The following is a 14,614-nucleotide window of genomic DNA, read 5'->3' as shown; positions in this document are numbered from 1 at the left end:
CTCACAGGTCTGAGAACCCGATGGAGCAGCTCGACACTGCACACGGGGCCACTGGAACTGACGCAAAGGCAACTCACATCCAATCGATGATGTGCTGATCTCGTCCCAGAAAGCAACTCAAATGGTACCGGGCAACACATGAGATACACCATGCTTCCCCAACGCTTCTGCCTCGTGGCCAAGCCGTAATGTTTCCCATAAATCTTCCAACTACTGCCAAACTACAGAGTCAAACTTGTGGGAATGTTACAGTCTAGATTACTGCTTTGAAGACATCTTTCTCACCAACACCAACAGCTGAATCGTGTAACCTCTGGGAGCCACCACGTCCTATTATACGAATGGCGGGCCAATGAATGGACTGAACCTACAGGCCTACTTTCATTTTACTTCCTCTGTCAAATTAAGAAATCACACTGAAATGTAATATTGCACATGTGTCTCCAAATCATTCGTAATTTTCTTTTTAAATAGTTGGAGTACAGCCCTGTTTGTAAAGAGATTAAAATACAGTCAATAGTATATACCCTTAATATCATTAGGATTTCGCCAGACTATTAAAAAAATCCCCAAGCAGACCAAGCAAATGACTTCTCCTAGAGCGAAGGTACTGTGAGGGAAGAGCCAAGCAAATGTGCTCACTCTTACTTTTGCAGCATGGTCTGCCATTCCCCTTCTCGGTCTCCTAGCGGAAAACGGTCGATCTGTGCCTGGATTTTGGTTCTCCACTCCCGCATGTAGTCCTCGATGTCAAACACAAACGGATGCTGCCCGAAATTGGCATCGACTACTTCTCCGGGTGTCTGAAGGCCCACAGTGGGATACAAATTTGGCTGTAAGACAATGTATTTCATTAAATGCCGATTCCTTTAACGTCAGAGATGTACTCATTCTTTCAAATGCTGCGCTGAAAAGAGCCATAAATCTATTTCATGATGATTTTTTAACCCTACAACGCCCGAAATTTTAATTTGGGGGGAAAATTTTTTTGTTTTTATTCTTTACGCTCACAGGTATCAATATATATTCATATATACATTTAATCAAATGTTATGAAAATGTCATGCTCGGCGTTATAGGGCTAAATCTCAAAACAATTAGTGGAGGAGCCCTAAGCAAACCAAAACTCAACTAAACATATATGATCTTGGATGAAAAATATCATTCCTGCAATCTACTCCCCAAGAAAAAAGAAATCATTCCAAGTCACCTTTGCTTTTATCCGGGGCCCACGCCATAGTATACCGTGTGGCCTTGTATTTCTAATGTCTTAAAGACAGACTTCTTGCTCCTAAGAGCACGCCACATGGAAGAGATGCCAGTATAACATAACTCGAGTTACCGCTGTCTTTACGTGATTTCTAAAGGCGGCATTTAAGATTTTGCTTGTTAAAAATATACACAGAACATATACATATGTCAACTCAACCGTTTCTACAGATGCAACTCAGTGACACGATTGTGTCTTTCACACGGTATGGCCATTCTCACCTTCTTTCCCAAATAGCTACTTCCCTGCTGGCATAAACCCACAGTCCTGAGTTTCCTGCCTAGTCTTCAGAGCTGATGTTTGTTATCAACTATATTCTATATCTTTTTTTTAGTCCTTCTTTTTCCTGTGAGCTTTCTAAGCCTCCTCACAGATAGTTCTTAAAAGAGCAAATGCTCAAGGTAGACATTTTATTTTATTTTTTATGTTTATTTTTTTTGGTGGCCCGTACGGGGATCAAACAAGGTAGACATTTTAAAAAACTAGTTTAGCTAACAAATATTTGGGGTTTTTTTCCTTTATTTTCTTGGAGGGGGCACCCAGATATGAACTCAAATATTTGGTTTTTAAAGGACTTTGGGAATATTGTGGTTTAAAGGCAATCTCAAGGAAGTCATGTAAAGGTGCGTCCAGCCTCCACAGATGCAAGTAGTCTGGAGCCTAGGGGAACGTGAAGTTCTGTTCTGAATGCCCTCCCCCTTTCATCTGGATCCTTCTCTGGAGTCTATATTCAACGTGCTCTGTAATGGCAGCTCTGTACACCCAGCTCTTCAGGCCTTAGGGTAAAGGAAGCAGCTGTTCATGGAGGCGATTAGCCCCCTCTGTTGTTTCAGAGAATGGAGACCAGCCATCATGCTTTGGATGGATGCTGTGGACGTAAGATCCCGGGGCACCATACAATGTACTGAGATCAACAAAAGCACCAAACCTGGTATTGGGCCAATTATCTAGGCTGTCCCATGAAACGAGGTCTCTAAACCTCCCAGCCAAGGAACTAACCCCCTCCAGTAGCTGGTTGTCCATGGGCAGCACCAGCAGCTGCTCTTTCATTTTTGCTTATTATAGCGATCTCTATTCTACACCTCTGACCGACTGAGCTTCTACTGGTATACAACTCGCTGGCAGGAAGTACACCCATCGGTGTGTAGCCCTACCTTTAGTCGACGCAGTCTTTCCTTGAATATGAACGGACTCAGCGACCCATGCTTATGAACACCCTTATCCCACCCCTTCTGCCCTGGTAACCACCAAGAAGCCTGGATCGCCACACATTTGCCTGTTCTGCTCTTTCCACAGAACTTCGGTTATGCTGCCACCATTTCCTAAAGAACCCTGGTGTTGTAATGGCCACAGTTCGGCTGTGGACTGCAGGGCCAGCAGTTCAAACCACCAATCTCTCCGAAGGAGGAAGATGGGGCTTCTCTCCCGTAGAGCTGTGGTCCGGGACCCTCACGGGGCAGTCCTGTCCTGCGGGGCTGCCGGCGTCAGAAGTGGCTTACTGGAAGCGAGCCTGTTTCAGTCTGGCCCACTTTTCTACCGCAAGCAGTGCCACGCTGGATTCCCACTGGCAACGGACACAGCCTTACCAACGCTCCCTACTTTCTCTTCTACATTACCCTGTGTGGCGGAGCGGCATGGTAGTGTGGTTTTGAGGGCCACCTCTCTGACATCTAATTAGAAAGGAGCTAATTGTTACAGTTGGCTACCACACAGGCACGACTCTAACTACTGTCATGTACCTGCTCCACGTGAAGCACTCTGGGAAACGGGTGGTGAGGGCTTAATTATATGCAAACACAATGCCACTAGGAGTGCAAACTGTCTACATAAAAACAAAAGCCTCAAATCCACACATTTCAAGGAAAGAAATGGGTGAGACTGAATTTCCATATTCATATAGAAATGCATTCAGATATTCTTTAAGATGTCCAGACAAAAAATACAGGAAATTCTTCTGGCTAAACAACGAATTAATCAATAGATCTGAAGTTACTAAGTGTCTACTAAATGCCAGGGATTAACCATACCAATTATTACACCCATTACGAAGACAGAGAAACTGAAAACTGGTGGCGGGGGGGGGGGGGGGGCGTAGGGAACTTGCTCCATGGTCACCCTGCCGTTAAGGGGCAGAGCTGAGTCAAGGACACAGGTTTTTCTGACGCTAAGTCCTGTAACTCCAAATTTCCCACATCTCCATTCTCTGCACTTAAGCCTTATTATGTCATTATCACACACATTTAGAGTATAAAATAGGTTGGCGGGTCAGAGCAAATACCCTGGGCGCAAATACAAAACATTTACACAGCTTTCACAGCAAAAACCTACGAAGAAATGTTTGAAAAGAACTCATCAGCCAAGCGACAAAATCAGAAACAAAAGGGAAAATTGAAACATGCAGTGGTTTAGAGCATGCACATTTATTAAGATCAACAGAATTAAAAATTGGGTGTTTTAAGCCAAAGAGAGATGACATAATTAGCAGAAATGTCTCATTGTCCTAATGAGCACACGAACCAGTGGCATTAATACAAGGCAGTCTGCAGCAGCAGCAGCAGTGTGACAGCCCTGTGGCACTGTGGGTACAGAGCGGGCCTGCACCAGGCCAGCAGCCGGAGCCTCCCAGTGCCTCCACGGGGAAAGCCTGGCGCTCCCTCCCGCACCGCTGACAAGCCTGGAAACCCACAGGGGCTTGCTCCCCCTCTGCCCTCCCCATTAGTTCACTAGGAGCTACAACGGACTCAGTGGCAGTGAGGTGTTTTATCCCGTTTTCCCCCATCTCCTTTGCTGGGGGGTGGGAGACGAAAGTACAGTTCTTTACAAAAAGAAAACTGACTTTTTCATTTCCGTTGGCCAATGAAAGATAAACAGCTACACTAAAAGTTCTCTAAAAGTTCAGCATACAAAATAAAATATTATTCTCAGTAGCAGATATCTGTTCTACTGAAAACATTTGAAGGGGTATGGAAGCAAATGATCTATAAAATGTGGTTTCCAAGTCGGCCTCCAAAACTGGGAAGTAGCATCATCTTAAAAGAAAACAGCTACGGTAACAAAAGGACTGCCTGATGTCAAACAAAAGCAGTCTAGAGAGAGACTTCTAAAATTGGCGAGGCGAGGAGGGAAAGGCTTTTGGGAGCTGGGGGCAAAAGATGTCTTTCCACACAATGTAACTGCCTACGACTGCTCCAGGGCAGCTGTGGTACAGTGGAGGTGGCTACCTGTTCTGCAAATCTACTCTTCTAGAATCCAGGGTTGCAACGGGCCAGTGAGCGGAGACAGGTAGAAAGTCCCTGTGTTAAAAAAAGACACCTAGAAACGCATCACAGCAACCGCCTCGGCCTCGTCCGCTACTCCCAAGCTGACTGACGATCACCATTAGTTAATTATAGTCAAGGGGGGCGGGGACTGGAGATTCAAAAGTAGGGCAGAAAATAATTAGAAGGCAACACAAAAATAGTCTACATGTCGAGAGCCAAGTAAGAAGTCTTCTCCAAAGGATCCCTACTCTCTACCAAAGAGAAACCAAAGCCAATGAAAAAGCCGCTCACTCTTAGCTCGACGTGCTGAGTGACACGGAAAATGAGGGAAAAGGCTCCCAGAGCTGTGGCCTCGCACGTGCATCTACCAGGCCTGCACCTAAATGTGCTGCCGCTCCAAATGCTCTGCGCAAAGACAATCTCCCCACCTGCTCAGTCAACCGAGCGCTGTAGTACTTCACTCTGCGTGGCGCTATTGCTTGCTATCAAGTCGCTCCTGTGGGCAAATACATATCCTGTCAAATCTCCTAACTTTAAAAAACCTAGGCTGGCACTCTTTCCATCACCAACTCCCATCCAGTCTCTTTACACGCCATCCCATGGCCTGCGTCCTCCAGAGTCCGGATGTTCTGTCAGGATTTCTCTAGTATTCTGCTCAAAAATTCTTGTCAAGGGCACCAAACGGTCTCCACTCCGTCAGACAGAATGGCCAATTCATGGTCCATATTTTATTTGCTTTATTAAGGTAAGGTGCTCCCTCGGTGTGTTTTTTCCCCTCAGCTTTCAGGTCACCCAACTCTTCTCATACCTCACTGATCTCCCTATCTCAATTGCCATGGTCAATTCCTCTCAAATTGGACATTCCCCAGGACTCAGTCCTTGGTCTACCCCTTCCTTCCTCGGTGTCTCCACTCACTCCTCCCGTGTTAAGCAGTATCCTGGTGCTGCTTTGAAAGAGGAGCCAAATGCCAATGACTTCCCAAATTTTACCCCCAGCCCCGATCCTTTCCTTGAATTACCAGCTTGTTTAGGCAGGGCTGTGGGACAAGCACTGGCTGACAGTCCAAACCCGCCCAGTGCTCCCAGGGCAAGGGAGCTATTCCCTAGTCCCTCAGAGAAGGGCAGCCTCGGAACCTAAGTGCGACCACCAAGATGGAAGTGACTCGGCCGCAGTGGGTTTTACACCACACTGTCTAAATGACCACTAAGTGAACTTATTATAGAAATCATAATCTCTGCTTTCAAACGTGCTTCACCTGTGATCTTGCTGTTATGGCTTATGTTTTCTTTTTCCCTCTCTCCCTCCAGCTTCCCAATCTGTGATGAAAATGTCTACTCTGTGTGCTCTCCAGCGGCGCACATGGATCATGGAAACAGACCGTGTATACTTTTGTTCCATGGGTACACGGATAAAAAGCAACTTGGGACTCGGATGGAATGGACCCAGACTCATCTTACTTGATTAGGTCACCTAGCGGATGGGCGTTGGGATTCACGGTTCTGCTTGGAACCGAATGAGACTTTTGGAATGGTGTGATTGGCTGAATGTGGAAGGGCAGGAATTTTGGCCAGTGAGTGGCAAACTTCAATGGAATGAGTGTCCTCGGCATGGGTTGGCACTGTATCCTGGGGATCACCTCGTTTTGGGTTTCTTTATTTTGTCCAAGACCTTACCACACTGTAAAGTGTGCCTTCAATGTAATCACCACTGAGATTCTAAAGGGCCACTCACTCAGAGACAGACAAGGAGCACAGGGGCAAACACACATGCCACCTGGAACCAAGGAGCATGGTGCTAGAGAAGCCGGGACCTTTATTTTAAAAAAACCCACACACTTGTTCCAAAAAGGTTTCTTGGCTCTGCACACCCTATATTTTATTGGCCTTATTGAGGAAAGTTGTTTTCTATTAGGTATTTCATCACCAGTCCGATCCTTTCCTTGAATTACCAGCTTGTTTAGGCAGGGCTGTGGGACAAGCACTGGCTGACTGTGCAAACCCGCCCTGTGGTTTGATTTCTTCTCTGCCCTACTCTCACTCCCAGTGCCCGATTCATCAGGAATATCAATCATCTCTAGATGCACTTCTGTTTTCTACCATTAATCTGCCTTCATCTCTCAAAAGACAGACAGACTTTCAAACATCCCCAAGACACAGATGTACCAGACCATCGCCAGTGGGCAGGTAGCTGTCACGGCATGGCTATCACTGCCCCCACACTCCTGGAGTCTGTCAAAGAATGAGCTCATTGGGTCTCGACTGCCCTGATTGAAATGCTTAGGATCACTGCCACCAACCTGCTTAAAGACCAACTGAGAAAGAAAGACCCAGAGACAGTGCTTTCTGCTAACACAAAAAGTGCCCGCATCCCAACGAGCAGTGAGATCGGCCAGCAGCTCAGCAGGCGCCCCCGTGCAGAGTGCGAGGCCGAAATGTCCCACCAGTGCTCCTGACAGCTCTGAACACAGTGCATGCTGAAACCACGGCCGCAGCTCTGAAACGCGACTTAAAAGATTGAACTCTGAATGCAAACAAGTTTGGGGACTTGCTTCATCAATTTATATTGCTCGTCTATCTTTTTATTTGTACAAGTGAAATTGATTTTTGACAATCTGTTTCCTTGAAGAGATCACTCAGTAGGTATAAAATAAGCGTTCAAAGCAATAGGAAAGCACGGTATTCCTGGATTGTTGGACATGCTGTTACCACGGTAGTGTCTTTGATTTGATAAACATGGTTCCTTGTACCAGTAAGAGCCGCCATTACCTCACTCTCGCCCTCTACCACCCTCCTGGCTTCCACCTTAGTCCGCCAGAGTAGACTTCATCCAGCACCAGTGCGCCTTTAAAAACTGAAGTCTCATCGAGGCAATTAACCTGCAGCGCCTTTGCATCTCCATCAGTCAATGCTCAGCCAAGCCTACCTGCTCCCGCACTGACCCTCCTGTGTTACTGCGCCCACCTCCGGCCCCATTTCTCTGACTCAATGACTACGACTCTCCACCTCAGTCCTCTTCAGCACACTTCACACATGACCTTGGACAAGCCAGATGCATTCCTGCTTCAGGGCCGTTGTGCTAATTCTTCCCTCTGCCTGGGCCATTCTCCTGTATGCATGGCTCATTTCCTCACTGCTTCAAAACCTTAAGTCAAGTCTCACCGTGTGCAAAGGTGAGACACGAACAACTCTGTGTGACTTGTCCCTGACACTCCAGTGCTCTAGTCCCACCCCACCCCTTTCTTTCCTTCAGACTTAATAGCTTTAAAAAACTCGTTGCCCTTTGCACTGTATGCCCAAAGCACAGTGATCCCTAGGGGCTCCGTGCAACAAGGTACCCCGGCGCCTGCCACGGGAGGCCACCAGCCTGTGCGGCGCGGACCAAGGCTGTGCGACAGACCGTTGGTCAAAGGGCCGAGGACACCAAAGAAGGCCATCGCAGAGCATATTTTAGTGGTTCCTTTTTAACGACAAAACTCCCGTGTCCAACGGATTCTGGTGCAGTTCACTGCTGAACTTCTGAGGACCCAAACAATGTGCGGTCAGAGAGAGGATCTCTATGCTATGCAAGATATTAGACTGAATGCATCCCAGCCACACTAGTCTGAGCTTCCCAAACATGCTTAGGATTCATGTCTATACTCTAATTAAAAACGCAAAACTGCTATTAAAATGAATCATGCCTTACCGGTAGATCAGTGAAAGCAATACCTGAGGGAAGAAAAACAAAAAGTTGGATTAGAAGCTGTTTTTCAAAGGCAATCTAAGGTCTAAGCTAATGACTCGCTAGAAAGGAAGGAAAAGAATAAATAACGGGACATACATACGCATACATACACACACACACATACACACACATATACACACATACACACACATACACACACATGCACACACATACATACACACATACACACACATACACACACACACATGTAACTTAACGAGCTCCTCTCTAAGCAGCACTAACATCAGCCTGAAGGAATGCAAGCCCCTCAAACCATCAGCCTGAGTGGTTGTGACAGTGGGGCTCTGGGACAATTTGGCGGGGCTAGGATGCTCAGTGACTTCAAGTTGGGGCCTAGCAGTCCTCCTAACGCCAGGTTGTCAGAGGCGAGGGTGGAGTGCTACCCCCTGACTCGGGTCACAGCCCTGCTACAGGTTAAAAAAGGCTCCTCAGAGCCATGGTCTACTTGCTATGTAAGTGGATGCGGTGGGAGAGTTGGCTTGGTTCTTCCTGGGGTTGGATCACGCGCATAGCTCAGACTTCCGGTTGTTGGTATTTAAGTCAATGCCAGCCTGGTGGCCTGTCATCGGACCCACCAACCTTGTTACCAGTCAGCAGTCGACCTTCCAATCTTGAGTTCATCAGCTCCCACAGCAGCATGAGTAAGGAGAAGCCTCAGTCTAACAACTGACTTGGGACCTGCCTGGAAGTGGACCTGACTGCTTCTACAACTGTGCAAGCAACTTTACTGAGCGCTACAGTTGCATATGTAAAGTCAGCACCACTGGTGCTGGTTCCAGAGAATCTGGCCTGACACAGGAGCTATAGACCAATTTTATGTCTAGGATGCCATCACTGCCTTCAGCATTATTAAAGAGGCTTTATGTAACTCCTATCTTGAAAACTTAACACATTAGCCATCACATTGTAAAAAAGAGTATCAAAATGGTCCCCTTTGAATTCACACACACACACGCACACACACGCGCACACACATACACACACGCGCACACACGCACATACACACACATACACACATACATACATACATACACATACACACACACACACATCCCGAGTTGCTTCATCCAACCCAACATTAATCTTCATCTAAATTTAGCTTCAAATAATTTCAGTGGAGGTAAAATGGGATGTTTTTTAATCAGAGATAACAATGGTATTTGTTTCGTTTTAAAAAAGAAAAGTATATTCTTAAACAACTCTGGACTATTCTGAGGGTGGGAGAAATCTCTCCTTCAAAAGATAAAAATTAAATATCCTGAGTTCAAACACACGTTTGAGGTTGATTGATGAAAAAAAGCAAAAGCATCTTAAAATCTAATTGACCTATGTATCGAAACGTTTCCTCCTTATTTCCTCAAATAAAAAACCTCTTCGTGTGCTGAATAAATCTCTAGAAGCCACCTAGAACCTAGCAAACAATGACAAAAAGTCACCTTTAGTGAGTGCTGTATTTTGGGCAATGACCTAATAAGAACTTATCATGTATCATTCAGTCTGACCACCTGTGTTCCTGGTTGCCAACTGAAGCTACGGAAGCACAGACATACGGGAAGTCTCTAGGCAAGCCTGACTGTAGAACCTGCTTTCATAATCAAGTCTTTCTATATATTCAATAATATTGATTAAATTTGTAATACCAATGGCAAGTGCTTCAGAATACTTAACATTTGAAATGATGCTTATTATATATCCTTGTTCTAAGAAACGTTTGTAGATCTAAAAATTACTTTATTATTCAATATACACATTCCATTCAAATAGTTATGAAAACCCAGTAGGAGAAACATCAAATCGTGTCCCCTATGAGCTCCACCCACGGAGCCCTGAAAGTGCTGTAGGTTGGATGCTCTGCTAACGGCAAGGTCACAGGGAACTCTCAGGCTGTGTCCCCCATAAAGACTAGGAACCCTACACAGAGTGTAGGTGCCTGAGATGGGGCCATCGCGATTTGGAGCGACTCAGTGGTGCTGTGCTTGTTGCTGCTGTTGATGATCTCCTACCTCCCAAATGACATTTTGTTGTTGCTACCATTGTGTGATGATCTCCTACCTCCCAAAATGAAAACGCTCCCTAAAAAGCTTGAAAAGCCTGAAGGAAGGCATTAGGGCCAAAAGCTTAAAAGATTTTTCTTCCGCATTTTTAAATAAAATATTCTGAAAGCAGATTCCTCATGGTTTAATTAAGCTCTTAAACATCTTTTAAGCTGTTTAAACATCAATTAAGCAGCCAAAACAACTAAAACTATTCCAGCCAACTACTTTGACAAGCCAGGGCCAGATGTGCAACAAGAAACCAACTTCCTCTAAAAACAGTGGCCCCAACAATCAATACTCAGGTGCACGGAAGGAACATCACCCAAGCGGAGCCCTGGTGGAGAAGCGATTAAGCACTGGGCTGCTACCAGAACTGTCCGTGGTTCAACGCCACCAGTACATCCGTGGGTCAAAGACGCGGCAAGGTGCTTCCCAAAGACTTACCACCTGAGACACTCCTACAGAGCAGCTCTGCACTGCCCTAGGGGCTGCTGCTATGAATTGGAATCCCACTACATGGCAAAAGATTGAGTTTTTTTTTTTAATCGACGCAGCCAGATATTCAGAATTTCCTTTGAAATGACAAAAAGAAAAGGCTCTGTGTTTATTTAAAGGAAAAGGTATTATACGACTAAATATACTATTCATAAGAAAAATGGAATTTTTGCCTTCTAGAGCTATTTCGTTTTGGCTTCCTTTGACTTTATCCCATTCTAAATAATTTCTAGTGAATCACACACAAAAGATTTTTCTAAAAAATTTTTTTCTATCAGTAAGAGATAATGTGAAACTTTTTAATTGAAAATTTTAAAACTTCTAAGAAATTAATAATTTTAAATATGTAAATGGTACATACTTGACTAAAAAATGTATATCCTGCTTGTCTTAGAACTTCAGTTTCCATCCATGTACCTCTTATGAAGCAACATGCCCTTTATTCTCATAGGCTTTATGATTCTCCTTGCTGTGTCTGCACCCTTCCACAGAACCCGTGGTTACTGTCCTGGCTCTGTAGCAGATCTGCCCTCTTAGTCCGACCCAGTCCTCGATCTTGCTGGGAGCATGCGGCTCCCTCGGGACTGCACATTGTCTTATCACCTGGCACCTATAGATATGCTCCTCCTGTGAGGGCTGTGTTCAAAGTAAAGCAGAAAATGAATAGCATTTCTGTTACTGCCATGGCTGACTCTGGGCATTTTATCCGCGGTTATTTCTCTACAATTGACTGACAGAGACCTTCCCAGAGACACACGTTTACCATTTCCTCCATTAAGCCTGGTAAGAGCCCTTCCCAGAGATTCCTACATACAGGAGAACCACGTATTAAACATAGCTATAACGCTCCAAGACAAATAAACAACAATAATTTTTAAAAAACAAAACCCTCCCTGCCACCGAGTCAGTTCTGACTCCTAGGACAGGGCAGAACTGCTCCTGTGGGTCTCCGAGACTAACTTTCCAGGAACAGAAAGTCTCCACTTTCTAATGCAGGCCAGCTGGTGGCTTCAAACTGCTGAGCATGCGGTTAGCAGCCCGATATGTAATCCACTACACCACGAGGGGTCCTTTCACTTACAATGCTGCAAGTGTAATAGCAATGTAGCTGCTTATTTTACTTGTAATATGTTATCTCCGTACCTAAACTATGTCCGTTCTTGGTGTAGAAGCAGGTGTTGTTGATAAGGTTGACACAACAGCCAATGACATCGCCGGTTGTAAAAGTCGGCCCATACGGTTGTCCCGTTCCAGAAGAACAAAATGAATGTCCATCATCCCCGTGGTAACCATATGAATGCTTATCCCAACCTGAAAAGGAAGTTCCAGCATAGTTACAAAGACAAGTAAGCTCATCCGGCACCAGAGTTACTAAGATTATGGAAAGATCTGCCTGTATAGTATAAAAACAGTGCACAAAAATAAAACCCCAATGCACATTTACAGGCTCAAAAATCATTCGAGATCATTTTTTTCTTACAACTCTAAAGAAAATAAACTCACCTGACAAAACACCAAAACAGATACTAAACAGAGCAGACCCCTGCCAGACAAAAATATAAACGCAGTACCCACCAGCGAACAAGTTTTCCAAATATTTGCTTTCACCAGGACACTGAAGAAATTTTGCTTTAAATTGTTTAACAACAACAGAACACATTTTACCGTAAAACAGAATTATTTTACCCGATTCAGTCCTACAGAGTTTTCAGAGTCATGACTCAAATATACAAGTCCATGTCTGTCTGGTCTTTCAGCAGCACTACTACTGAGACATTTGCAAACACGGACATTTCATTAGTTATCTCTCAGGAGAACTTCTGAGTAATAACCCTCTCATGTAAGCCCACCGTCACACACAATCTTAAGCAAAAAGATATACTGACAGCATGGCCATGTGATCCCAACTGATTACAAGTACACGGCAGCTATGAGTTTGTCTCTAAAGGGCACTTCATTTCATAGTCCCTCTTTAGCTTTCTATCTTAAAGATATTATTTTTTCTTTAAGTACCAATTTCTAACACGTGCAAACAAAACACCAATAACGACAATCTAAGGGTCCCCTCTCGCTAATGACGGGCATTAGGCATTCATGTGGACCTCGTTCATACCTTCCCTGGAGAATTTCTAACAGGGGCCCATATCCCAGTGGAGGTGGGCTCTGAAAGCTAGTGGCGAGTCAGGTAACCATTTAAAGTCACTGATGTAACCCTAACCTACAAGGTAAAATAACATTTAAAAATGCACAGTAAATATATGCTTTAAATTCTACTAAGCTGCACAGCAGCTAACTTTATTGCCAACTATGAAAGAACTGATCAAATTCCACTTTGAACTCACAGGCAATCAAAAGTACAGACAGTGAATGTGATTTGTTATCGTTGACCAGCAAGAGCAAGCTTGAGACTACAATACCAGAATTCAGTGACAAGCATACCTGGTAGCCTATTCATGTTCACACCTTGCGCAGAAAGACCAATCCCCATGTAACTGTTACAAAAGAAAGAAAGGGGGAAAGCCGGTTATTATGTTCTTATATGGGAAAATTATTAAACAGTTAAAGCATTATCAAAACCAGACTAAATCACAGACTTTGTCAATAAAGTAAAGAGACAGTCTGTAAAATGAAAAAGCATTTGGGAGCCATTTACCTGCTAAGAGTTCAACATCCAAAATACATAAAGAATACCTCTAACACGACAACAAAATGACAAAACAATTTAATAAAGACTGGGCTACATAGTTAGCCATGACAGCGGGTTGCCACCTGGTCGACTCTGAACCACAACCAGTCTGTGTGTTTTGGAGGACAAGCTGAGTTTTAAGAGGTAGATCCCTAGCCTTTCTTTCTGGAGTCTGCTGGGTAGACTCGGTCACCAACCCTCCAGTTTGTAGGCCTGCCGAAGTACGAATGCCATGCAACTTTGGAAGTACAAATCAAAAGAGATACCGCTTCACACCACTACGAGGGTCTATAAAACAGGCAGCAAGTGTTGACTGGGGCACAGATACTGAAGCCTGTGTGTTGCTCATGGGAATGCACAATGGTGTAGCTTGGCAGTTCCAACACACCTTCAACGTACTCAACCCCATTGTTATTGATGGTTGCTACTTATTCCAAATAGTAATAGCCACATAATGCCAGACATCCTTACAAGTCGGAACAGTGCTCCATGAAAAACAAACAAACAAACAAAACTGGCTACTTTGGGTCACAATTTAAACCACTTTACAGGTTATTTTCCTCCAGATTTTAATATGCCATCTAGTAGTTCACGCACAACTGAAACTTCCTTACATATGATGTTGAAATATCGTGTCAATTCAACTGCAGATGCGCAGAGTTGGGATAAAGAGGGCGCGTTCTCCTCCCATAAACAGTTGCAGTCTTGGAAATCCCCGAGGGCACTTCCACCCTGTCGTATACAGTTGGCATTGACTCCACGGCAGTGGATAAGATGCAGAAGAATTGCTCCATAGCAGTTTCAAGGGTGACTGACCCCAGACAAACATTAAACATAGAAATAAGACCCAGCAGTTCCAGTCCTAGGTGTGTACCCCAGTCTTGAAAACAACTAAAATGTATGCATTTACACCAATATTTATCCCAGCATGTAATCCAAACACCCATCGGCAGATGAAAAGATAAACAAATATGGTATGTATCCATTCAATGGATTATTACTCAGCCATAAAAAGAAATGGAATTCTGGGTTTAGGATGTGGAAAAGGAAAACCTGGGAAATAATCTGTTGACACAAAAGGGCCTGTATCAAGCCATCTCGTGAGCAAGAGTCTTCCTCTTC

At 44.5% G+C, this 14,614-nt stretch overlaps 1 protein-coding gene across 1 annotated transcript in view; it reads right to left on the bottom strand.

Moving 5' to 3' along the window:
- RANBP9 (RAN binding protein 9) overlaps window positions 1–14,614 on the bottom strand; it is an 83,918-nt gene that overhangs the window by 19,661 nt on the left and 49,643 nt on the right. The window contains exons 3-6 of the mRNA XM_075532458.1: window positions 13,246–13,298; window positions 11,950–12,117; window positions 8,216–8,238; window positions 649–833 (exon numbers count right to left, since the gene is read on the bottom strand). Of these exons, the coding sequence (XP_075388573.1) occupies window positions 649–833; window positions 8,216–8,238; window positions 11,950–12,117; window positions 13,246–13,298 (429 nt within the window). The remainder of the gene's footprint in view (window positions 1–648; window positions 834–8,215; window positions 8,239–11,949; window positions 12,118–13,245; window positions 13,299–14,614) is intronic.

Source organism: Tenrec ecaudatus, chromosome 1, assembly GCF_050624435.1.
Source record: "Tenrec ecaudatus isolate mTenEca1 chromosome 1, mTenEca1.hap1, whole genome shotgun sequence".
NCBI classification, from domain to species: domain Eukaryota; kingdom Metazoa; phylum Chordata; class Mammalia; order Afrosoricida; family Tenrecidae; genus Tenrec; species Tenrec ecaudatus.
This window is presented reverse-complemented; position numbering and strand designations above follow the sequence as displayed.